At 37.4% G+C, this 27,761-nt stretch overlaps 1 protein-coding gene across 1 annotated transcript in view; it reads left to right on the top strand.

Moving 5' to 3' along the window:
• SEC24A (SEC24 homolog A, COPII coat complex component) overlaps positions 1-27,761 on the top strand; it is a 2,581,543-nt gene that overhangs the window by 2,069,291 nt on the left and 484,491 nt on the right. Inside the window, exon 18 of the mRNA XM_044069234.1 lies at positions 9,043-9,218. Coding sequence (XP_043925169.1) covers positions 9,043-9,218 — 176 coding nt within the window. The remainder of the gene's footprint in view (positions 1-9,042; positions 9,219-27,761) is intronic.

Here is a 27,761-nt window from a genome sequence, read left to right as displayed (position 1 = left end):
GAAGACACAGATTTTGAGAAGGGTGAAGGATCCCAACAATCACCCCCTGAATATGTCTTCTTTGGAGACATCCTGGAAATTTTGAAACAGAGGGGTGGTTGGCAGTCCAGCAGTCCTACATCGGAGGAATCTGTATACCTGCAGGCCTTTTGCACCTAATATCTACCTCCTGGAGCACCCTGTCTGCTGATGAGCTCATTCAGTTATCTCTCAGCGAGCGTGGAAGAGCCCCAGCACTATTGAGCCAATACCCCGGAGACCAAACAAAATTATAACTGCACCTTTAGACAAACCATTCTGGACCAAGGGTTTACTGGTAAATGTCATGGTTGTGGCAGCAGCCACCAAAAAGGAAGTATACTGTCATATGAGAATTCCACTATTCATCCTCCTAACAAGTTGTCAAGGACGATTAATAGACTGGGCAAGCAAATTTATGTCTTATCGACCTTTAGTTTGTGGTCTTTGAATTATTTGGCACATTTTACAAGGTTGCAGAGGGATCTGATTAAAGAACTCTCAGATACCCTCTCAGTAGCCATTGCTGGCAATGTTTGGAACTCTGTAACTTCTCAGTTGGCCACCATGACTTCCATTTTCAACTCGTCCATGAGGTTCATTTCTCACACAGCTGAAGGGATGACGAGAGCCATCAGTTCAGGCATAGCCTTAAAGAGATACACCTGGATGCTTTTGTGTGAATTCACAGAACCATTCAAGTCTGTGTTCATCAATGCCCCCTTTGACCACACTTCCTTATTTGGGCCGAAGGTGAAAGACACGCACATTAGGTGTGAGAAAGATGGGAAGACTCTTTCTGCATTGGGCGTACATTTTTCCACCTCTCAGAGACCGTTTTCAAGGAACCAGTGTACTGGTGGAAAAATGTGGTTCAAAAAGTCCCAAGGATCCTTTCCTGGCACACGTAGTGACAGTTCCCCCAGGGGCAGATGGGAAAACTCCAATATGAGACACCACCCTCGAGGCAGAGAGGGTAGTTGAAACCAGGGTTTTCAAGATTTATTCTTTGATAAACATTTCCAGTGCTCCTGAATGGAGGCCCCCGATTGCCCTCCTCTGGAGGCAGTTGGGGGTCATTTTTCCCTGCAGCAGACAGCCTGCTTACAGATAACTTCTGACAAAAGGGTGCAGAGAATTATATCCAGAGGTTATATTATACCCTTTTCACAAAATCTATCATCCTACCTAAAGATCCCAGATGTTCCACCCAATCAAAGGGAACAAGCAGCATTAGAAATACAAAAGCTGCTAGAAAAGTGAGTCATCCAAAAGGTCCCCCCAGACCAGATAGGACCCAGAACTTACTCAAGGTTCTTTTTAGTGCCAAAAAAGACAGGGGACTGGAGACCTATTCTAGATCTCAGCAAACTAAACAATTCAGTTTGTCGAACTGAATTCTGGGTGGTCACGGGGTCAGTCCATTCTTCCATTTTTGGAAAAGGACGATTTGGATGTGCTCCATAGACCTCAGAGACAAGTACTGTCACATAAAAATGCACAGGCGGTCGAGGAATTTCTTACACTTCTGGATGGGAGCCGATCACTACCAATTGAGAGTACTGCCCTTTGATCTCACCACAGTGCCCAGGGAGTTCATGAAATGTGTGGCAGTAGTAGTAGTAGCTCACTTGAGACTGCACGGATTCCGGGTGTTTCCATACTTAGTTGACTGGCTTATCACTGCCATCACCAGGCATCAACTCATAGAAGCTAGACAAAAGGTCTTTCAAATGTGCTCCTTCTTGGGAATAACAGTCAACTGTGAAAAATATCATCTGGAACTTACCCAAGCCTAGAATTTGTAGGTGTGGTGTTGAATACGAAAACCACCATAACTTCTATTCCTCAGCAGAGATTACTGACCATTCAATGGCAAGTCTGAACTGTAATCAGCAGAAATAAATTGCCTGCCAGTTTGTCCTCTGAACATTAGCTCCATGGCAGTATCTATATCTCTTGTACTCCTGGCCAGATATCATATACAGTGGTTGCTTGCAGAACAATGGTCGATACTTTTCCATCCCATGTTCACACCAATTTCCATCACCAACATTTGCAAAAAAGATCTAGCATGGTAGACTCATTAAGAACAATTCTAAAAGGATGTTTCTTTTCTTCCCCTCAGCCCAAGGCCACAGTGACCACGGATGCCTCCCTGCTGGGATGGGGTGGAGCATTGCAGTGAGAAGACAGTCCAAGGCACTTGGTCCCTGATAGAGCCCTCATTACACATCAGTGTTCTAGAGATGAGGGCAGTGCTTTTGGCGTTGCAAGCGTTTCAGGGTGCTCTCCCCTCTGGAATGATTGTGATTCAAACAGACAACATGTCAGTAGTCTGGTATATCAACAAACAAGGAGGAACCAGGTGTTGCTCACTGTCAGGAAGCCCTAAGTGTGTGAAATCTCATCAAACTGCTTTCTCCTAGAAATGCACATTCTGGGAGGTCCAATGTGATAGCAGACAAATTAAGCAGGTCAGTTCTCCTACCTCATGAGTGGTCCCTCAGTCAGACAATGGGGGCAGCCTTGCTGCGATCTTTTTGCCTCTCCCGTAAACAACAAATGCAGCAGCTATTTTGCCCTAATTCCCCTACAAGGGGGAAGTCCCAATGGATGCTCTTCTACACACTTGGCCCTCCAGTCTCTTCTGTTCATTTTCGCCAGTACCTTTGATTCCCAAATGTCTGCAGAAAGCCATCAGGTTGAAGAGCAAAGTCATCCTCAAAGCCCCCTTTTGGCCTCAACAGATTTGGTTCCCCTTCCTTTGGCCTCACCTAATCAAACAACCTTAGATTCTGGATCCAATTCCAGATTTCCTGTCCCATCCAACAGGCATGGCTCATAGTTCACCCCAACATTCACAATCTCAAGCGACAGCTTGATTTCTCTAGTTCCATTAGCAGCCAGACATCCTATGCTCTTGTCCCCTGTTCGACGCATACTACTATTGTTTCATAAGCCTTCCACACAAAGATTGTATTCTAGCAAATGGAAAAAAATTGTATACTGGGCTCTACATAACATTACTTCTCAGCCCCAGTTGATGAAATACTTACATTTTTTGCATTGCTTTCTGATAAGCGGCCTCTGCTTTCACCATCAAAGTCCAACTAGCAGCTGTTTCCAACTTCCATATTGGCTTCCAAGACTTTTCTCTGACCTCACACAGACTCTGTAAGTCTTTCTTGAAGAGTACTCTTCTGTTACAATCTCCCTTCAGAAACCCTACTCCACCATGGGACCTCAACTTGGTGTTACGAGCAGTCAGTCAACAACTGTTTGAACCTGCCCACACTTGTGATGTTAAGTTCCTTTTATGGAAGACTATTCTGTTAGTCGCACTCACTTTTGCCAGAAGAATTTCAGAGATTCAAGCCTTTTCATCTAAACCTCTATATCTAGTCTTTCATAAGGACAGGGTTTCACTCAGAGCCAGCTCTTCGTTCCTTCCAAAAATGGTCTCTGAGAACATCAGTCAATGTATTAGCTTGCCAATTTTCTTCCCCATCCATTTAATAAAGGAGAGTATTGTTTACATTCTTTGGATGTACATACAGTTCTGTTTCTACCTACAAAGGACAAAAGACTTCAGAAAAACAGAACAGCTTTTTATCTCCTTCTCACATACCAAATTGGAACAAGATGTATCCAAATTCACTTTAGCAAAATGGCTGGCTAACTGCATTTTCTTTACATATTCCATATCAGGTGTTACTCTTTCAAAACTCCCAAAGGTTCATGCCAGAAGCGCTGTAGCTACATCAGCTGTTTTTCAGGGTAGAACATCCATGAAAGACGTATGTGCAGCAGCGACATGGCCCAAGCCCCATATCTTTATTACTCATTACAAATTGGAACTGGTCTCCAGGGATAGAGCATCATTTGGCTCAATGATGCTTAAGAATATCCTTCCTTAGTCCACCCAGGAAGTAAGTTAGCTGGAGACTCTGTCCCATCCATTGAGGATAACATGAAAATTGACAACTTCAGATAAAGAAATTATGTACTCACCATAACATTCCATCTGAGTTGTCAAGTTTCTTGTAACTTCAACTCCCGCCCTTCAACCCCCTACCTAATTTTTTTGGAAAAACAGGTGGTCTCTGCCTTTTTCACAGTCTAGCATATTATTATAGTGGTGACAGACCCAGACATAGTCTTCATTGGAGACATTGGGGTTTTCTTTCCTTCTTATTTTTCTGCTTATTCTGTCAGCAAACTTGATCTGAGGTATTCAACCAGGTGTGTTATGGGTAAAGGGAAAGCTCAAGAGTTTTTGGTGTCCACAAGCTTTAGCAAGCAGCCGAGTCAGTTCCAAGGGATTGGAACCAAACTCGTCCATTGAGGATACATACAAATCGACAACTCTGATGGAATGTTATGGTGAGTACATAACTTTATTTTTATTTAAGTCATCTTTTATTACATAATCCTCTTTTTCATTAACCCATTTCCCTTACTTCCTCATTACTTTCAGTCATTACATTGCTTTCTTCATCATCCTGCTCAACATTATATTGTTATTCTTTTTACAGTCAAACCAAAAATACACTTCTGCATATTCTACATTCCTTTTATTTATTCATCAGAGCTTTTCCCCGCATTGACTACATCTTATTTTTGTATACTCATTTATTAGATAATTGAAATCTCCACAAAAGGAGCCCTTGGATGCCTCATATGCTTAATTATTCCTCTATTACTATCTACACATACAGTACTTGATAAAATGCTTTATCACATTTTTTTCATATTTAAAAATAACACCCACTTCCCACCCCCCCGCATTCCAAATACCACTCTCATCCTTAACTTTCAAAATATCAGAAACTAAATAACACAAATAAAAAATAATGTTTAACATCTTTTAACTCAGTTTCATCAGTATGAAATTGAACAAAAACCTTTTATTTCGAGTCCCTTGCCCAGAAAAGATAAATTCATTCCATGGGTAACAGTCCTTTTTTCACAAACAAAAATATTTTGTTAAGTCTTCATTCTCAAATATTTAAGTCACCAATTGTCTCTTTTCCCAAATGAATGAAAGATTTTAATGTATTTTGCTTCAAAAGCTAAAGGTAACACTAAGTTATACCCCACAAAATAACTCTTGTGTTATTTCTTCTTTCTTATTCAAAAACAAACTTTTTTCCCTTTTTAATAAAGTTTACAAGTACCTTTTATTCTTCCAGCTATTCATTCTAAAAACCTTTTCTATCGTATCTGACCATGAAATCTCAGACCCTTCTCCAAGATCACCTTTGTCCAATAAACCAACCAGTTTTTCATCAGACAAACCTCAATAGGCAATTTCAGTTACAACAACTTCAAAATCCTGAGGTTTAACGTCAGCAAAATGCTGACCATTTATGCTATCTACTCACTTTTCAACAGTTTTCTGTCTGACACTTGTCACCAACAGAACAATTCTCTTCTCCCTCCATTACTGCACAGCTTCTCCTAGATGTCTCAGAGCCAGGAAAAGAAGCAGGAAGTGCAGCAGCAAAAACGTTCCTCCTTACATTGAATTTAAGTAGAGGAAGTTCCCAGTGTACTGGCAAACTTTTCCCTAGTAGTATAAATACTACCTCAGGTCTCCCCTGAAAAGAGGCTACTAGCCCAATGGGGACTAAACTGGTCAACAAAACATAAATGAAAACTGTATGAGGCTTAACTGTGTAGCTATGAACGATCCCTTTTAAATTAAGTAATAGTAAAATGCCTTGTGTGGGGATAATTAACTCATCTAACTTGGTTCTTGTCCTCTTCCCCTTCCAAATAAATTCCCTTAAGTTTTTATAAATTATCATCCACATCTTTTGCAGTTAATAAAATATGCCTGACCTGTATGTAAACTAGAGGGACGTAAACATTTTCATTCCTTGCATCTTATTATCCATATCCGTAATCAAGAGCTTCCAGCTTTTCGTTTTTTGTATTATTATTATTATTATTTGTTTATTTGTAGACCATCTGGCTGGAAAAGCCCCTTTCATTAGAGGTCTGGGGGTAAAAGCTCCACATGCTACAGAGAGAAAATAGTGTACATAGTGTGATGAATCATTTGAGCATACAATAATATGAAGAAAAACAGACTTCCAGGATGGCTGCACAATGATCAACAGCTTGATTTCAACTCTCCCAGTGTGAAAAAAGAAACTGAGAGAGAAGGACCAGTAACTCTACAAGTTTTAGTAAATTCAGTTACTAGATAGTAAGTACACTGCCAGCCAGTAAAGAAGAAACCTAGAGAGCCTGAAAGAAAATCAACAAGAATAGATGAAGATAAAACATTGACTGGGAAGAATTTATTTTTTATTTTATTTGACATTTGTTTACAGGGACAGTCTGTCTGGGTCAAATGTACCTGTTTTCAACAGAGGCCTGGAGAGAAAAGCTCCATACTTACAGACATCTATGTACATACATATTACTATTTCTTTAATTTATACAATGGATAGGTAATTTACCTTCATATACAGAGTAATACATTCAAACAGTTTAACCTCATATACAGATTAATACATTCAAGCATCCATGCACAAACATATTATAAATTATTTTCTTCATTAAAATGGAGGATAGGTATTTTACATTCTTACATAAGGTAATACATATTATTCTTCAGTTATTCTTGTAATTGGACACTGGGATATGTTGTTGAGAAGCCTTTACATTATAATATAAGAGAGAAAGCATTGTGGAGCGATGTGGGAAGTGTGTAGGGAGGTGTTTAGCTGAAAGGTTAGCTGTAAGGATATGTAGAAAGAGGGCTATAGGGAGGTAGTATAAGTAAGCTAGGTTGGGGGGATGTGAGGAAGCAAACTTCATGCATTGTCTTCCACACTTCCGTGCTTAGTATTTCACAAAGATGGTGGTACCCTGAGAAACAACCCATCCTTTATTTCACAAGTAGCATCAATGATCAATATGAATCAAACAAGGCATAATCCAGTATTGTTTTTTCTAATCCTAATCATTTAAACAAAGGAGACTATCTGTTTCATACCTATAATATTCATAGGCATCTTAGATTTTACCCCCACAGAACAAGTTTCAGAAAAGATACTCAATTACAGGAAACACTCAGATGCTATCTGATTGCATCACCTTTGTCTTCTCTTCCAGAAATAAGAATTTACCTACTAAACCAAGAGCTCATGCCAGAAGAAGGTGCTATATTTTGCTGTAGTCTTTTTCAGAAATTCTTTTGTGGATGATGTCTGCTGCAGCAACATTGTATATATTGTACAACTTTGCCAAGCATTATAAATTGAATGTTATGTCTAGATCCAGCACTTCCTTCAGCCTTCATTTCTGAATGGTATCCTGTTGTGAATTCCACCCAAGAAAATAGGTAGCTTGGAGTTTTGTCCCAGCAGTCAGATTGGATGGACAAAATAGATACAGAAGTTATGTACTTACCATAATACAGGATCTTTTCTAAACTAGTATTTTTAATAAGATACTCCTTCCTCTTTCTCCCATCCAAATTGTCACTTTGTTGAAAGACTAGCAGATTGGTTTAATGTTTTCTTTCACCCATTTCTTTTTTATGTCCTACTCTTCAGCATGGGACCTTCTGGTTGGCAAAGTTGATTTGAGGTTAGTAGGAAGATGAGAATTATGGGAGGGAAAAATCAGAAGGTGCTTAAGGCTAGGAATACTGGCAGATGGCTGGATTGGATTGGAGAAGCGGATCCAACACTTGGATCAAACAGAGTAAGATGAAAATGATCCAGCATTATAGAAGGGGTTCAACTTCTATTTTACCTTTTTTAGTGTATTTGTAAGGCTACATCTTAAGAATTAATGTGCAGTTTGAAAAAGTCATAAAGAGAGAAGATTTCATTAGTGGAGAGAGAGAAAGGGAAATTGCACCATGTGCATTAAAAGGTTAGGCAGTGTAATCAATGAGATTGCATAATTTAAATATCTTGTTGGAAGATAGAAAATAGAGGTGGCATGATATGGTCATGTAAGACTATTCAGAATATAATCAAAGGTCTGGAGGTCAGGTGAAGAATATGGTGAAATAGGTAGCATGACTTACAAAAAACTGGGAATATTTATAAAGGGATATTAAAAAGGTTCAGTTTTCTGAGAGGGTAATCATTCCTTGGCATTATTTAATGTTTGCAATTTTTTTTTCATACATTTTGGCACGTAGTGACTTAAGTAGCAAGATGCATTACCCCTTAAGCACCTTAGATGTCTATGTGCCATTTTGTTATAAAGAGCTTTCTACACTGTGTCTCAAGGATTTACCCTCATACACTAGTCTCTTTATTCCTCTGTGACATCACCACAGATCTGACTTGGAGATATATCCACAGACCTTAATGGTTGCGCTGCTGCCTATGCCTATGGTGGTCAACAAAAGAAAATAGTGAAAATAGTTTTATGCACGGGTATCCTTAAAGTTTACAAAGGTTTTTATGAAGAAATGGTCTACTTGTAGTGGAAATGAAACTGGAAAAATGCACTACAGTGATGTAGGCAAAAACTACTCACAATGTAATAGTTTTCGAGTATTTTACTTGTAGCACAACAGACTTACTGTAGTAAACTGCTTTGGGGTATTTGATATAGGCTTGTTAAGAAGAGGGACAGCTATAGATAACTAGTTACATATTTGTGCATTTAGGTAAAGTTTTGTGTTCTTTGCTGTCATTAAAATGTAATTACAGAATACATTGCAATAAGCAAAAATCAACAATAGCAAAAAGGAATTAAAAAAATATATATAGGTTTTGTTTAGTTAGAATTGGGTGTTGCTTACCTCTCTCCTTCATATGTGTTTTGTAAGAAAGCTTCATGTTTGATATTTTGATTGTAACACTTGATTTTGTTGAATCTTGTTAGTGCTTTTTTATTAATGTCAGATTTCAGAATATCACATCATTACCATGGTTGATGGAAATAGTTAATTGTCATCATGTTTTTGTCATTCTGAGGCTAAACTGGCTGCTTGAAAACTAGTTTCTAAATATTTATTTCTGCCCCTTAACTGAATTACAGCTGTTGATCGTTCAGTTTCGTCCAGCTTGGGTGATGCTCGAGATGCCCTGGTGAATGCTGTAATTGATTCTTTGTCTTCATATCGTTCTTCAGTTCTCAGTGTTCAGCAACCTGGCCTTATTGCACCTTTCTCCATGCGACTTTTTCCCTTGTATGTGTTGGCTCTTCTGAAACAGGTAATATCTTCTCCAGCAAAAAGTCCAAATTGATAGCATTTTAACATTAGGCTGTTGGAGAGAGATGTGTTCCTTCAAGTGTTTTGGATTTGTCTTGTGTTGCATTCTTAGTGAATGAAGTTCAGAAAAAAAATGTAGTGTGTGTTTTTATTTACTTATTTGTTACTTGGCTGATTGGGTTAGTCCAAATAGAATTTGCAGCCACAGCCTAGAAAATGCATGCTGTAACAATTAAAACAGCAATGGTACATACAAAATTTGTACTCACTGGTAGTAAGAGCTTACATTGATTCATTTTGTCTGAAAGTGGTATTTTATTTCAAGAACAGCAGTTTAGTACATAATGCAAAAATCAGTAACAAACAATATAGTTCTTCAAGGGAATATATGTAGATTCACTCTGTGATTCTGAGCTTTTTAGGCAGTAGGATGTTTCGCTCCAGCCCATGAAGATATGGCTAAAACATGGTCTCAGAACATGCTAAGGGTGTTGATTTATGAGAGATCACTTCATAGACTTTAGTCGTGAACCACAGACTTAGAAAAAAACAACTGAGATGGAATGTAAAGTCTGCTTGGCATACCCATTCTGGCTGCTCTGATCTGGGTTGACCACTAAATATTTAACTTTTCCACTAATTTTGCCATGTCCCATTGAATCTACTCTGTTCTGTTTGCTTATTTATAAAAATGGCATGCTGTACCCTAGTCTGCTAATGCTGATCGGCATGAACCTCCCTTCAACAAATAATATCAATTCATCTTTCGCTTAGCTCATGCCTAAAGCTTGAACTAGGCTAACACAGTCCATTTAGCTACTTTATGGCAAGTTGTTTATAGTTATGTTACTTTAGATTGGTAATGCAACTGGGGCTACCACCCCTCCTCCCCTGTTCGGGTTTTCATTAGCAGTCAGTGATTCTTTCCATTACCAACAGGCAAACTTTGATATCTTTATTAATTACTTTTTTCCTTGGTTTATCTTTTTAATCTCTGCAGCTCACTTTTTATGTTTTATATCCATCCTACTCAGGAGTTCTTTTGTTTTCACAGCCCACTTATTTCCTGCTGTTCAAAAACTTGCTGACTACTGTCTTCTCTGCCTCTTCCAATTTCTTTCTTTCCCAGTTCCTTCTAAGTACTTTCTGTATTTACCTGACTACTTAATCCTTTCAGACTTCTTTTTCCTTTTTGCTAGCATTCATTTAGTTAAGAATATGTTCTGAAATATGCATATGTAGTTATTTTTTATCTCTGTTAGCTGGACAAGTGAACTGCTCTGTGGATTGTTTGAGTCATGACCTGGACCAGGGAAAGTTATCTACATTATAATACAGATACATAGACGGCCATGTGAACAATGACTAAAATAAGTACAGGAAACATTTACTAAAACTTTTGTGTTGTGTCTTAGTAAGACAATAAACATGGAAACAACTACAAAGAAGAACAGGAGCAAAGGGAAAACGAGTACAGAGTACAAAGTAGTATGTAGGTTCAAAAACAAGAGAAATATGATATTTGTATCTCCTTAGTCAAGTAGTTCTCCTTTAACTGTAAGTTAGTGGATTCTAAGTACCATTTGCAGTGCTTTGTGCATTTCTGTACTTCATAATTGTTTCCTCAGTGCTAAGTATTACATGTGCTGTGTTGTTTTTTCCCTGATGACACATGTATTGGCACTCTTCAGTACATCTCCTTAGATAAGTAGCTTTCTGACGTTGTGTTATGGGAAGTTATGTTAATATTTGTAATGCATCGTGAATTTCTCTTTTATATAATTGCTGCACTCTTTGTTTATATTCTTATATTACTGTGATTTTTTGCTCCATGCACTAAGACTGAAAATGAAATATGCTTATGTGGAACTTCCCAGTTACCACACATAAGTAAATAAATTGCTGTTGTAAATTGCTGTTTTATGCAAGAAAATATACCCTTCTGTGCAATCACTCTGCATTATCACTTGTACAAATATCCAGTAAGATTGGTTTTAGTACTGTGTCCTACAGTAACTACCATATAACATACACTACCTCTCTTTGATTTTTAAGCAATTAGCTTTTACCCATACTAAAACCTGTTAAGACACAACTTAAGATGTCACTTCTATGTCAGTCCTTTTTATGTCTCTGTCCTATATATTGCTAAAACATAATCGTACTCAAAATCTCACCCATTCAAAGAACGCTATTAGACTTCACAGAACAGTAGTTCCAAATGGTCTATGCAAAACCTTTAATAAGTCTGGATTATGATAAACAAAGCGACAATAGCTGCCTTTAAATAACATACCAAACAACGGTTGCTCACAATGTCCAGCCTTTGAATTGGCAAAATGGAATTCAATACCAAATCTTGTTAAGTCACTTATGCCTACACAAATAGATGCAAAAATGCAGAATATGAGACTATGGAATAAAAGTAATCCACAATTTATTAAACCCAGGGTATAAAATCCTGACAAGATTTCCCAAAACATTAAATCGTGTAACAAAGGTTGAGCACTTTTGTCAGTTTTAACAATTCAACTGACTTCAGAACCTAATGGAACAGTGAATAGCAAGGCAGTTTTATCTATTTTAACACTAATTGATGTACACTGAAACTGCCCCTCTGTTAATCAATTAACAATAAAGAGATGCTCAATTAATTGTATTAGATCTAAAACTTTATACATAAATAGATTTGCAAACAATTATATAATAAAATATATGTACATTCACAGTATTATAATACTTGTCATACAATTTTAAAATAAAAAAAAAACTAAATCATTAAACCTTGAAATATTGTCATATGAGCTAAGCTTCAGAACACTGCTAATAGATGTATTTTCATTGAGACCAGGAGGATCTAAGGAATTTGAGAGTAGCTGCCGTAGTAATTCTTTCATTTCTAGTATTGTTTCAAAGCTACCCCCTCATAGATTTAATGCAACCTTTTCTAATACCCCAAACTTACATGATTTAAAATCAGGACACAGCATATTTTATTTTTTTATTTTAACATTTGTTAACCGGGAAAGTCCGACTTGGAACAAAGCCAATTTTCAGCAGAGGCCCGGGGAGAAATGCTCCAGATGCATTTCTTTGTAATGTGGGAGGAAACCGAAGCACCCGGAGGAAACCCACACAAATGCAGGGAAGACATGCAGACTCTGCACAGAAGTCACTCCAGTCAAGAATTGAACTGGAAAATGTTTATATAACTCCAGTGGGAAGAAACAGCCAGAAAGCACAGATTTTGAGTGCTTTCGTTCTTATTTATTGTTCAAAGAGCTTCATCGGAATGAATTGACATACAGTTAGACAGTTAATATAATGGATAATAGCCAATACATTTTAAATTAAGGTTGACATCACTTTCTAACTGTTCCATCTCAGAACGCACCTAATGTTTAAGTTGTCGTTCAAGCCGGTCAGCCTTCAGTAAAATTTGCCACCCGAGTTTCTTCACTTCTAAAAGTGATTTTACATCCACAATGAAATTAACCACTTTTTCCAAAAACAAAAATTTGAAGTTTGAAAACTTACAACAAAGCAAACTATGCTTAGCCAGCACATTTTTTCTTCTTTATTCCTAATTACCTGTTAGTGTTCCTTTATCCGGTCACTTAATCAGTAATCGTGTTACGAGATGGAACAGGTAGGGAGTGACATCAACCTTAATTTTAAATTTATTGGCTATTAGCCATTATATTAACTGTGTAATTGTATGGTGATTCATTCTGAAGAAGTTCTTTGAACAATAAATAAGAATGAAAGTGCTCAGAATTGGAGTTTTCTGGCTATTTCTTCACACTTTCTGGAATTGTTGATCTTACTTAGTTGTTACTTTCCGTGACAGTATATTTATGTAAGGCGTTGCTAGTGTTGTTGTTATGTAGATCAATATTCTACGTCTTAAAACATGATTCATCTTATTTACACAAAATGAGCCACAGGGGAAGCAAACTGCTGTATGAACCAGTCTAGCGGAATTGCAGTTACTTGCATCCACCAGTCTCACAGAAATATTATATGGGCCCATAATAATTACCTTTGTTTCTAATATGTATTTACTCTAACTGCAACTTTCGCATTTCAGCATTCCTTTACCTTGCTTCTGTTTCTCCAAGTCTCAAAAATATTCTTAAAATTCCTACATCTTTTAAAAACTACCTTTGGAGCCTGACCTAGTAGTTCTCCTAGGTCTTTATCAGCTCTAAATGCTGACCAATTTTTATTAACAGTGTTTTTCACTTCATACATTAATGAATGGAATTCCATCAGTAAACTTTGTGTCATATCACCTATTTCTTCATTGTGATCAACATTATTAGTATTAGTTTCTGCTTGACCTAAAATTGGACAAAATCGCCTCTCCAGTTGTGAAAGCACTTCTCCATATAGATCATAAATACAGTTTAAAGTATACCCCCTTTCGTTAAACATATCTATCAACACTTCACACACTTTTTTTTAAAAAAAACAAATAATCTTATACCATTCTTGATAAATGAACAAATTATCCCTCAACCAGGGACTTTTTCTGAAACTTTGGGTGTGAGTTGTTAAAATGTGGGTAGGCATTTGAGAATGTGGACTTCCTATATATAGTGGACTTAAATACTCCCTTATCTGTATACATCATTACATTCAAACTGAAGGAAATGTTACTGTATTTGTAAACTTAAGAAGTAGATACATTTATAAAATCAAAACAATAATTCATCTTTTCAATAGTATCTGTACATAAAAGAAAAAATATCATCCAAATAACAGACATAATGTGCCCAACTTTCTTTTTACAATGACTTGAACAATATTTCCTGTTCCCAAACCCACATTATAAGGTTGGCATAAATCGGGGCACAGATAGCTCCCATGGTTACCCCTTGCTTTTGCCTGTAAAACTCCCCTTCGAACATCATAAAATTAATTTCTAAAATAAGTTCCATAAGACTCAGTAATAACTTATGTTCTGTCCTTACAGGTTGAGTGCCTGGGAGAAACTGTCTAACTCTTCATGGGGAATGCACCCAAATAAATTTTGCACATCAATACAAACTAGTTTGACTCCATCTAAATTTTCAAAGTTGTGGAAACTGATGGAGGAAATCCCATGAATCTCTTAGTATGCACTTATAATCACTTAAAAAATTCTTCAATTTTTTGGTCTATATAAGTTCCCAATGGAAATGTTTTCGTCCCCATTGCTGACACTGTTGGTCTCATAAGGGGGATTTTCTTTGTCCTTGTGGACCTTCGGTATTCCAAAAACAATTGGCATTTTTGATTGATCTAAAAGTAAAAGTTCATATATTTCACATGTAATAACATCATCCAAAAGCATACCCATTAAATATAAATAATTTTTTCAATATGCTGTATGGATCTTATCAAGGGAACTGCTTCACACTTACTAGTGTCAAGACGCAATTCATAATTTTTTTTTCTGTATAATCAATCATGTCCATTTGAACTACTCCATCTCCCTTGTTGGATTGCATAACCCTTAATGTATTAGCTGTTGAAATAGATTTAAGTACATGACGCTCATGCAATTCAAATTATAATGGGAACCTTGCTGTTTACTGAGTTCAAACATTTTATATCTGCATAAGTCTTGAAATGCACTACTAAGAGGTGTGTTTGGAGGGACGAAAGAACTTTTCTTTTTAATCATATTTTGAGAATATGTTGCAACACCAGTTTTCTTATTAAAATATATTAACAAATTTAATTTATTTATGTACAAAAAGTTTTAGTTTATTTATTTTACTTTACATTTGTTAACCGGGAAAGTCCAACTGGATACATGTCCATTTTCAGTTGAGGCCCAGGGAGAAAAGCTCCAAATATACGTAAACAAGTGTAATTACAGTGAAATTCTTATTTTGTATTATAACAACATATGTATTTGTTTAATGCTATATACACACAATTACATGCTTTTCTGAAGTACAGACAGGAAATAGATGGAAGTTAATAGGTAAGGAGGAAATAGTTGGCGATTGCATTTGGGAAGAGGAAACATTTAGCCTTAGGGTCGTTGAGGAGGGGATAGTTAGAGATTATATCTGAAAGGGGAAACAGCCTTAAGATGGCTAACATTTATGCTAACAACCTTATTTCAAATCTTACCAGCAGGAGAGAGACAAATTAATTCTGAGCAATTTAAGGATCAGAGTTTTATACCTGTAGCTAGGTTCTCATATATTGTTTCTGTTTTGAGTGGGGTTAGTCAGGGTTTGTGCATAGACAAAGCCAATGTGTTTATAGGTGTTTCTTTAGGGATATTTTGAATTGGGGTAAGGACAGAGTAGTAGGTTCAGCAGGAAGTAAGTTCCAGTTTTTGCCAGCAGAGTTGGAGAATAGTGACTCACCAGCTGAGTTGTGAGCTTTAGTAGTTTGTACTAGCATTCTGTTGGAAGAGCAGAAGGCTTTTAGGTTATTGTAGGGAGTGATAATATTTTTCAGTATGGGTGTACTGTTTGGTTGGAAGAGAATTTTGTGAAGGACTGTAAGTTGGTTATATTGAAGTTGATAGGGTAGTTCTAGCCAGTCTAGGGATTTAAGGTTTAGGCAGTGATGGGTTCTATAAGCTGAACCTGTAGCAAATCTGGCTATATTATTGTAGCAGCTAGTAAGTTTATTGAGGTTTGATTTACTTAGGTTTACTAAGATGGGTGAGGCATAAAGAAGGGTTGATAGCAGGTGTGTCTGGGCAATAACAGCTCTGGCAGCTGGGATTAGGAATTGTTTAATTTTGTATAAAGAGCCTAGTTTCTCATTAACTGTTTTGATAGGTTTGTCTATGTGAGCATCAAACTTTAGCTTGTTGTCGATGATTACCCCTAGTAGTTTAGTACAAGGTTCTGGGGAGAAATTATGGTGCCATTGTTAGATGTTATGGTGAGAGGTGGTGAGGAGACTTTGCGCGTAGGGGAGAAGAGTAATAGTTTGGTTTTATTTGGGTTTAATAGTAGTCGGCGACTAGTGAGCCAGTTCTCTACTTTACTAAAAGTGATTTGGGTTAAGGATTATAAGTCTGTGGGTGAGGTGGCAGAACAAATTAGTGTGGAGTCATCTGCATACTGAATACATGTTGCATCTGGGATGATTGCGTGCAGGTCATTAATGAATATGGGGAATAGGAGGGGACCTAATATAGATCCTTGGGGGACTCCAAGGGTGACTGGTAAAAGGGGGGATAGGTTATCTTTCCATAGTACAGCTTGTTGTCTTGTCTAGCACTTAGGTAAGAATGAAACCCGCTAATTGCTAGGTTGTCTATAGAGAGTGATTTTAGTGTGTCTGGGAGTAGTTGGTGATTTACCATGTCAAATGCCTTGGATAGGTCTAGAACGAGAGCTGAGGAGAGCTTGTCATTGCGGTTTTGAATTATTGTGTGAGAGAAGGAGAGAAGGGCTGAGGTAGTGCTATGGGAAGGTCTAAATCCATGCTGGGAGGGGGTTAGGAGATTGTTCTGATTCAGGTAGGCTAGAAATTGCTTATGGTTGCATTTTTCCATTATTTTAGCAAGGAGAGATAGTATGGCAATATGTCTATAGTTTGAGAGTTCAGTGGAATGTCCCTGTTTGTGAAGAGGAATAATGTGTGAGATCTTCCAGATGGAGGGGGTGTAGGATTCGAGAATAGTTCGATTGATTAAAATTGAAATTGGATCTGCTATTTCATTAGCAGCTTTTTGGAGAAACTCTGCGGGTAGTACATCTGCTGAAAGGATGGTGGGTTTCATTTTTTTTTAAGTAGAGACTTAATAAGTGATGTAGGTACTAGATCAAACTTGAAGGAGATTTTATTTTCTTGTGGGGGTATGGTAGTAGTTGAGGTATTGGGAGATGGTTGGCTAGGGATTGCACGGTTTCTGTAAAGAAAGCGTTAAAGGTATTAGCAGCAATTTTATGAGGTTGTTGTAGGATAGCTAAGGGGGTAGGGGTTGATGATTTACCTGGGTGGAGGAGTCTATTTAAGCCTGTCCAGAATTTTTGTGATTGATTTGTTTTGAACCATTCTAAAAGTGCATTACCTATATTAAATTTAATAAAGGGGACATACGAAGAAACTTTTTCAAATAAGTCAAAGTGTACATCCTGAACTGCCAAGCTTGAATAATTAAAAATTTTAAAACCATTTCTTGACAAAATGTAAGGAGAGATCTGCAAAATGTCATTATTTAAATGTCCAAATTGCTCAGTCAGTATCTCCGTCCCCATCTTCTTCCTCGACCCCTGACTCTACGTCTTCCCCTCGATGTGTTGCTGCCTCTCGTGTTCATGGATGGGCATGTCGGGGTTTCCATGACAATGTCAATTGAATTGTGTGTTCATGGATGGGCATGTCAGGGTTTCCATGACCATGTCAATTGAATTGTTGCCAGTCTCCAAAAAGACGCGGAATTAGCCAGATGCTGTTCTTGATTAAATGCCCCATTATCTAATGTATCATGGTTGTGATCTGGCAAAATTTCCTAAACATACTATCGTGACTGTTGTCCGACTTTGAGTCTACTATAACTGGACATTTTGGGGCTGGATAGGCTGTCTGCATTGCATATGCTTTTGATCATGATCCAGATTTTTCTCTTTCCTTGCTTTTCCACAACCAAAAAGGCCTTATTATAAGAATCAATATGATGTTCAAAAAGAAGATCATTTTTTATGTTAGCATGCAAGTTTTCTATTTGCTCTAGAATGGCAACCATTCTGTTTGTATTTTCATGTATAATTATTTTCAAGAGACACAAACTTTTGTGGTTAAACATTTGAACTAGTTCGGAATACAATAGAGTTCTATGATAAACTCCATTGGAGAACCTCCATAAACGTAGTCCTTTTTGCACTATATTTTTACCAATGCATGCTTCCAAATAAACATTCTCTGACTGAAACTTAACGGTATTTTAACAATAAACTTTGCAACCTAGTAATTTGTTTTGCCACGGACATATCTGGTGTTTTTTGTACTGAGTGGGTCCCCAAAGAGTCAAATGAAAAGTTATTCAGTCACTGTTTTATATCCATATGAACTAGTCCAGTATTATAACTGTTCACTTGACCACTATTAATAGTGCCAGCATTTTGTACTAGTCTGACTTATTTGCTGTATCAGTACTGATAGAATTTGAACAAGTACCTGAGTTATGCTTACCTGCTCTTGAGCACTGGTTACCTTGCACGGGCAGACCTGAGCATCAAGCAAGACGATAATTCCTTTTAGATGGTAAAGTGGTCATTTCCTTATTGTGGCTACTCTCATGGATTTCTATATTGTTATGAACATTACCATTTGAAGCACCATTGGAATTGGAGCTCAAGGAACTGGACAGTGAAGTAGGATACGGGGATAAGGCAGGGCTGCATCCAATTTATGAGTTAAAATTTCAGCTAATGCCATGAGGTTTCTGACCGATTGAGTAAGTTGACCAAATGGGAAACTGTTGCTCTGGATAACTGTATCTTCCACTCGACTGGTAGACTGCTTGCCAAAAATTTCTTCAGATTTAAGAAACAACATTGTAAAGAGGCTAAATAAACTATACCAGAAAAAAGCTCAAGCGACCGACCAGTAAAAGACATATACTGAGCAACGGTTGCTCACAATGTCCATCCTATGAATTGACAAAAATGAAACTCAGTACTAGATCCTTTAAAGTCAGTTATGCCTGCAAAAACGACTTAAAAATGCTGAATACGGGACTATGGAATAAAACAAATCCAAAATTTATTAAATCCAAGGTATAAAATCCTGTGAGAAAATTTCTGGAAAATTAAATCGGTCAGTTTTAACAATTCGAATACACAAAAACCAAACTGATGAAAAAGGAAACAGGTAGTCGATACAATCCAAGCAGTCACAATGAAGTATACTGAACGTAAGTTTATTTTTAAATCCACAAACGTTTTCGTTCTAACGTTTGTGGATTTAAAAATAAACTTACGTTCAGTATACTTCATTGTGACTGCTTGGATTGTATCGACTACCTGTTTCCTTTTTCATCAGTTTTAACAATTCAACTGACTTCTTCAGAGCCTAATGAAACAGTGAATAGCAAGGCAGTTTTATCTGTTTTAACACTAATTGATGTACACTGAAACCACCCTTTCTATTAATCAGTTAACAGTAAAGAGATGCCAACTAGAAAAATTCTAGATAAATATACCATGAATGAATGGATGACTTCAGATAAAACTCAGGATTGTTTGCCAAAATTAAATACTGTATGGCGGGAGACTTGAAAAAGAAGAGGAAATGGAAAGATGGGATGAATATTGAGTAGGTACACAAGTTGACATTTTTTAAAATCTGTTATAAAATGTCCTCTTTGGTTCTTTAAGGTCTCTCTAAGAGTTATAGTTCCATACTTGTCTCACAGGAGTCATAGTAACATACTTGAAGCATATTTTTTCCTGATTGTCTTTAAAAGACACCATTTCCATTTGAAAAGTATAGTGATCTGAATAAAGAAACTAAAAGCATTCAAGCAGTTGTCATTTTGTTTGTGAATATGCTTTTTTTTTTTAAAACAAGAAACATCTTTATTAAATTATCACTTATGACAGGCAGTCATACACTTATATAAATGAAAACAGACTATATTGTCATAATCTTAGTTGCAAACATTTTACATCACAAACCATATTGACATAATTTTAGTTGCAAAAATTATACATTATTTGTAATCTGCCCAATCGTTGTCAGTCGGGCATTACATAGCTCATTCAAATCCTGCCTTCTTTTAAACCTCATTCCTCCCCATATGTATTGTTCCCACAATTCCCATTTTTTCCTATGTAATTTGCTCCTACCCTTTCTAAAGATCCCAGTTCCTTTTGTTTTATCTCTGTTACTGTATTCACTACTTGTAGCACCGTTGGTTTAGACTTTGACTTCCATTTTCTAGTAATAGCTTTTTTGGTAGCCACCATAATTAGACTCAGCAAGGCCTTGCTATGTTTAGGCAATTCTGATTCTGTATCATAGCTCAGAGAAGTAATTTCCCTAGTTATACCAATTTGCTCACCCAGTATCTCTGATACAGTTGTCTGCGGGAAATCTTTAAAGTCTGCCAACTCATTACACTCCCAGAAAATATGCTCCTAATTTTCTCTTTCTTCTCCATCATGCTTCCAACATTTCCTCTCTATCTGAGGAAGAATTCTCTGGAGTGTACTTGGGGTATAAAAATGTCTATTAAAACATTTCCAAGCAAAAATCCTAAATCTTCTAGATTTTTTTGCCCATTTGGGAGACAAACGTATATCCCCCACCCATTGTTTCTTTGTGAATTGCTTATCCAAGCTCTCTCGCCAATCCTTCCTAATCTCCTCTCATTGATTCTTGTAGTTGTCATGCAAGATTTTATATGTTGTACTAATTATTCCTTACTTAACAGCAGGTTCCGTTCTTGATTCTACTAAAAACTCTACCAGTCCTGGTCTTTCGTTTAGGACCACCCCCCCCAATTTCTTTTTTCTTTGCCTATACTCTGATGTCTATCCTTATTAGGTAAGGCAATCTCTAACCTGCAGTCCAAGTAAATATTTCGCAACTTCCCATTCTATTACCGTTCCATGTTTAGTTATTTGCTCCTAATGCCTTTGTTCCTTTTCTAGTTTTCTCCAAGAAATTCCAGCCACCTCTTGCCTATTGTCTGTATCTGTAATTGCAGTCATCCCTATTGGCACAATCTCCTTTCTCCATTCCCATGTTGGCTTAGTTCTTAGAATATTTTCTGCTACTTTACAAATATAATAGTCTGTATGATTACTGTTATTCTCCTTAAAGGTTTATATCCAAAATCCCAGTCTGACTTTGTTTCTTGAACCCCCCCCCCCGTTTCATCATCGTCATCATCACTTTCCACTTTGAAATATAGGTTTCTGCTTGTATATAGGAGCCTTAACTGTGTAGCTCTGAAATACCTCATCAAATTTGGTAATCAAAATCCACCTGCTTCATAGGTTCATAGGTAAGTACTAGGCTATTGGCCCTAGGGCATATATAATCCTAGCCAAAAGGGTACCCTGGCTTTCGTCACCCAAGAAAATTATTTTCTTGTGCCCCTGTCGAGCAGAGCCACAGAAGTGATCCCCAGGGTGAATTTCCTATCTCCCATCCAATCATCAAGATTTTTCTTGAAGAGTGCTAATGAGGAGCTTTGTTTGATATAGATAGGTAGTTGTTCCCTCCAGCTTGTTCTGTTTATTGTGGTGACAAGTTTAGATCCCTAGAGTGTGTCTCTCAGAGGGATTGGGATTTCCTTAAGTGGAGCATGTCCAACAGCTCTGGGTTTGACATAGATTTATATGTTAGACAGAGATCGCCTCTTTGTAGGCGTTATGCGACGGAGTAAAACTGGAGTTTTTTGAGACAGTCTGCATATGGCATCTGTTTGAGGCCAGTAATCCTCTTTGTGAGGTATTTCTGTGACCTTTCCAGTTGTTGTAGATGTCTTGTGAGGTACATACCAAAAGGGGCGCTGTATTCTGTAATGGGTCTAATGAGTAGTGACGAGTAGTGGGGAACAATGACCTCTTTTTTCCTGGATGAGAAACCTTTTGTGTGCCACGCAGAAGGATTTCCTGACTACTGTGGCGATGTGATCATCAAAGGAAAGACTACTGTCCACCTGTGTCCCAAGGTCTCTTATCACACTTTCGGTGTTAAGTAGACTACCAAAAGGGATGGCAGTGCACTTTTTGGCATTGAGCTTGAGGCCATGGCTTTGACACCGGGTCTCTGTCTCAGTGAGGCCCTTTTTAGGATGTCCACATCGTTAGGAGTTTCGATTATGGCTCCTAGTTTGCAGTCATCTGCGAACTTCATTAGCCAAAGACCTTCTGTGTTAGCCTGTACTTCAGAGAAGTAGATACCAAAATGGAGAGGACCCAGGACTGAACCCTGTGGTACTCCACTTGTTACTGGTCTGAAGTTGGATTTGGAGTCTGCTACTTTCACAGTGTGGGTTCTGTCAGTGAGCCAGTTGCAACCCATCTTGTGACATAGGGATTTATACCTAGTTTAGTGAGTTTATCTATAATTCCAGAGTGGGGGATGGTGTTGAAAGCCTTGGCGAGATCTAGATAGGCTGTGTGAACCATCTTACCCTCATCTACGGCTTTGGTGACCGCTTCAAAGAAGCCTATCAGGTTTAGGAGACATGATCTGCCTTTTACAAACCCGAACTGGGTGGGGTCCAGAGTTTGGAGATTACCAATGTCCTTGTTTATAAGTTCCATGATGATACTTGACTCTGCTTGACAGAGGATCAGTTAATTAATCAATGGGGTGGCAAAAGCCGACACACTCTGGCTAGACATATAAATGCCCTCAGGCAGATAGCCTAGTACCTGCCTATGAACCTATACGTTCCATAGCCTTGCAGACCAGGCTCGTCAGGCTAATGGGGCGGTAGTTCCTGGGGTCTGTGGTGGCTCCCCCTTTGTGGAGTGGGATAACTGTCACTGTGCACCACTCAGTGGGCACAAAGCCTGAGGTAAGGCTATGATTGAACATGGTACTTAGGTGGTGTGCCAGTTTGTTCTGTAGTTCATGTAGAATGCAGCCTGGGATGTTGTCAGGTCCCTTGGATACTATGTTCTTGGCTTTGGAGAGAGTGGTTTTTACCAATGTAGCCGTAATTACAGGAACTTTGCATTCTTCTGGTATAGAGATGGGCAGTTTAGGGGGTGAGTGGGGGGTAAAGGTAGCACTGAACCTATCTGCCAGGATGTTGGCATTATCAGTTGGTTCTGTATATTTAGTGCCATTGTGCTGTAACTCAGAGCAGATTTGAGTGTTGCCATTGAGATTCTTGACATATCTATAGAATGCTTTGTGGTTGTCTTTAGAATCAGTGGCGATTTTGTTTTCGTAACCAGCTTTGGAGGATTTTATGAGGGATCTCAGCTTCTTACTGAGGCTGACCAAGGAGTTTGTCCAATCGTGGGATTTTACTCTTTTTTTGCAACAGTTTCTTTCTTCTGTTGTAGAGTTTGTTTATCGCAGGGGACCACCAGAATGGCTTCCTTTTTTTTGGAGGATAGCATTGTTTAGCCTGGTGAGTAGAACATCAGTGTGCTTGACTATAGAGTCACCTATGACTAGAGTGTTGGGTACATTGTTATGCCTTATGGGCTGTGGTTGAGTGGCACACTGAGTTTGTGGGCTATGTGTCATTTGGGTTGTGTTGGGGGGGTGAAGGTTGCTTACGTTTCTGCTTTTATTCTGTTGGAAGAATCAACTTATCCCACTTGACTTTTGCCATCTTTCCCTCCAAGATAAAATCCTTCAGTTGTTCATTAATTGCTATCCTCAACTTTTCCTCTAGTTGATAAAAATATGCCTGACCTGTGTACAAGGTTAAAGGGACTAAAAACATTTTAACTGCTAGTATCTTACAATCCGTATCCATATAACACATCTTCCAATTTCTCAGACTTTCTATTATCTTTTTAGTCTCTTCCTATATATCCTTAGCTGCCACATAGTAATCATTTTTAATCCATACTCATAAATACCTCATTTTATCATGTCCCCATAAACATGGATATTGCTGAACCAATTTGTGTGCAGGTACCGAATTTACAGCTGTTACCTGTGTTTTAGCTTCATTCATTTTGTATTATAAAAAGATTTAAAACATCTTAAGTTGTTCCACAACACTGCAATGTTCTTTTCTGATTTTGTCGGGTATAAAATATCATTTGCAAATAGAGACAGCTTTGCTTGACTACAGTACCAATTTCTGAGTCCCTTATTTTCTTTACCATTGGTTCTAAATGTAATGTAGGTAACAAAGGGGAAAGAGATCACCCCTGCCTGGTTCTTCTGTTCAAGCAGAAATTATCAGAGAGGAGCCCTCCCACTTTTATTTTTGCCTCTGATCTCTCATATGTCCTCCTAATCGACCTTATAATTTTATCAGGGACTGCAAATGCTTCCATTGCCCTGCTCATAAAGTCCCAGCTTAATCTGTCAAATGCTTTCTCTGCATCATGACCCACCAACAGCACTGGCATTTTCTTAACATTTTGCTTTCCTCTGGATCATCCGAGTCTATATTAGAACATTGAATGTTTTAAATATTAAATGCTCTAAATAGCGAAAGTGCAGGACCTCAAAATCATTATTGTGGGGAGGCTGTGCCCCCCACACCCCCACTAGATATATATTCCAACTCCGAGATCACACTACAGTGAGGAAAGGGCAAATATTCCGATCTTCACTGTACTGCTATCTCAAAAAAAGCACTTGAAGGTCCTGCATTTTTGCTCATTAGAGCGTTCGATATTTTGTACATTCGATGTTCTAATATAGACCCGGATCATCCATGTTCTGTTCATCTTGTCAGATGTTTGCCTCTCCTCCACAAAACCACATTGGTCCATATCTATCAATTTTGGCATCACTTTTGCCATTCTTTTTGCCATTATAGACATAAACACTTTATAATCATGGTTGCTGGACCTTTACTCTCTTTAGGTATTACAGCTACCACCGCTTACTTATTGGCTGTTGGTACTTTTCCTCTTAAAATATTGTTAAACAAAACCTTCTAGATCTTTATCAGTTTTTACCCTCCTAGCTTCCAGACTTTTACAGGAATACCATCTGATCCAGGGGATTTTCCTGTAGATTGCTTATACATCAATATTTTTATCTCATCTCCTCGTATCCTTCTAGTAATTGAGCCCACGTATACCTCTAACCTTGGTGTATTTAATTCTTCCATAAACATTTTCATTTGTACCTTTTTGATTTCCATATTCTCTGCTTTATACAGACTTTCATAGAATTTCTGAAGTATTTCTACTTCTATAGAATCTGTTATCTTCATTGTTGTAGGCACCCTAAGCTTGACAGCAGCCCTTTCTACTTTACCTGAGTCATTGTGCTAAATTTTTTTGTGCTGTAGAGTTATTATCAAAAAACAGTTGCTTAACAGAAGTCTTTCTAAACTCATGCATATTATCTAGGTAATCCATTATTTTCTGTTCAGCATTCTGCAGTTGCTCCTCTTCTTGTTCTGTGAGATTCCCCTCGTTTTGCAATATTTTAACATTTGTCAGACCCTGTAAATAATTCTTGTTACTTCTTAACCGTATCGACCTTTCATTTATTTTCGCTCTATTTTTAAACTCCCCTTCAATTTTATCCCACTCTCTAGCTATATTTTCAGATCTTGAATAATTTCCACTACCCATTCCTTAAATTCCTGTCCTTTCAACAGATATGTGGGAAAGTACCAGTGTCTCATTTTTATTTCATTCCCTTGTATTTTTATTTTAGTTATTATTGGCTCACAATCTGAGATAGTTATTGGGTGCTTATCAAGACATTCAATTAAATGCACCGTTTCTGTGAAATGTAAACTGTGTCTAGACTAGTCCAATTTGTGTATCGTGGGGAATAATATGTAAATTCACTATGAACTGCTAGTACTGAATTCACATCTTCCATGCCAAATATTTTCATAAATTTCTTCAAAAATCTATCCTCCGTTGTTATATTTTCCCTTCTGGGTCCCCCAGATGCATATTCATTGTTGCAAATCAAATTCTAGTCCCCACCTGTAAGTAATATTCCTTGCTGAAAGCTCGTTGTTTCTCCCAGCATTTTCTTAAGCTCTAGTATAGCAGTTTTGGTGGAATATAAATACATGCCAGTGTAATCATCCTCCCTTGCCAGTAGCCCTTTAGTACTACAAATCTACCATTATTATCTTTATCTTCTTCTTTCACTATTGGAACTCCTCTTGCAATCAGTCTAAGTATTTTTCTTTCCCTTTGTCCCAGGTATTCCACTGAATAACCATCCTGAAAACCTTTCTTTATCAAATTGACATATTCATTTCTTTCCAAGTGTGGTTTTTGTAGCATAGCTATTTGCACTCTACATTTTTAATGTAGTTCACTACTTTCTTTTTTGTATCTATATGTGAGACCATTGACATTTAAAGACAGTACAGAAAACATCATTGTATTAAAAATTTATTATTCCCACTTTTTATGCATAACAGATTTTTTGTTAAATGACTTGTTCCAGCTTTTGTGTTACAAGCATTCACTGTTTGGCAGGTTGATATTTTGTACAGTTGTTTCTTGTCATATACATCTGAACCTATGTCACATTTTACAAAACTTTTTGTTTTATTGAAAGCCCTCAAACAAAAAAATGAACACACCTCAGTACCTCCAAAATCTATTAACTTAATAGCACACAAAACTACGTACATCTTCAAATATTGACGTTTTACCCTCTTAGTTTGAACAAATGTTCCAAACTGACAGCTACACTCTCAGACTTGAGTTAACCTAAAAGAAAGGTTATCAGTGTTGAGACTCATGGTGCAGCCTGTGCTTCAACTAAGTACTGTCTGGTTTTGTCTTACATTTATAACTCTCCCAGCTGAGTAAACACTTGAATCCTTTCAGAGAACATTATCTCCTAGCCATTTCTCTATTAGATTGTCACCTGGAGACGTGACGACAAGGCACAAAAATGCTACTAAGCATGCATTTATTTGCTAGAAAAAAAGCCTTATAATATTTATAGCCTAGTCGGACAAACCCGGTCAACAAATATAAAATAAATAAACTATTCTTTTTCATTTACTTGCTTTCTCTTAAAATGTTTTACTAGATCAAGCTAAGGAACTTAATCCAGTAATTCCCCTATGGAAGAATGAGAAAAAACAAACTAGTTTTTCTTTTGTCATGCTTTTTTAACCAGACTTTTTTTTTTACATTGCAGTGCTTGCATTTCTTAAAAATGAACAAGGAGAAAGAGAGAAGGAAGAAAGAAAAAAAAACAGGAGTGTCTGTTTACATCAGTATCCCAGTTACACTTAAAAATAAATGAAAACATTTTACTTCATAGCATGCAAAGAAAATTGTACACTATAAAAATAAAACCATTAAGGAAAAAAATGTTTTACTTACAGTTTACTCCCCCCCCCTCTTCTAAGTATTTTTCCGAACATTAATTACATGAAGTAGGGCATATGCTTTAGATTCGCCTAGAATTTTAACAAAGTCCAAGAGAGTCCAATATTACCAGATGATCTTGTCCTGTCATGTTTCACAAATGTAATTATTGCTTTGTAATCCCACATTTGTCAGTCTCCAAGTTACAGGTTTTATTCCTGTTCATCTCCATCTCCCAAATCCTGTCTCTGCTTCATTTCCAATGTACTCTCTATTCTTCTATTCGCCTCCTGTGTTTTTTTTCCTTCTCTCAAGCATTTTCCATTGAAACATTGGAAAAGGTTTTACTGGCAGAGTCTTTCAGAAGAACAAGAAGCAGAATGTCTTTCCATTACCCAACTCACTTTTTGTAAGACAAACTTTTGTATTTCCTCCTTAGCATGTACTTCATCAAAAATGATTTTGTCTCTCCAGGGATGAATATTTTGAAGATAGCTGGGTACAACAGTTTGAATCTCATGCCTGCTTCTCAACATTCCTTGAATAGTGGAATACATTTACTTGTCTTCTGCCTGTTATACAAGGAATAATCATTCTCCATAAAC

This window comes from Protopterus annectens, chromosome 4.part0 (assembly GCF_019279795.1).
Source record: "Protopterus annectens isolate FY-2018-M chromosome 4.part0, PAN1.0, whole genome shotgun sequence".
NCBI classification, from domain to species: Eukaryota; Metazoa; Chordata; order Ceratodontiformes; family Protopteridae; genus Protopterus; species Protopterus annectens.
Note: the sequence above shows the minus strand (reverse complement) of the source record. Positions and strands in the feature narration are given on the sequence as shown.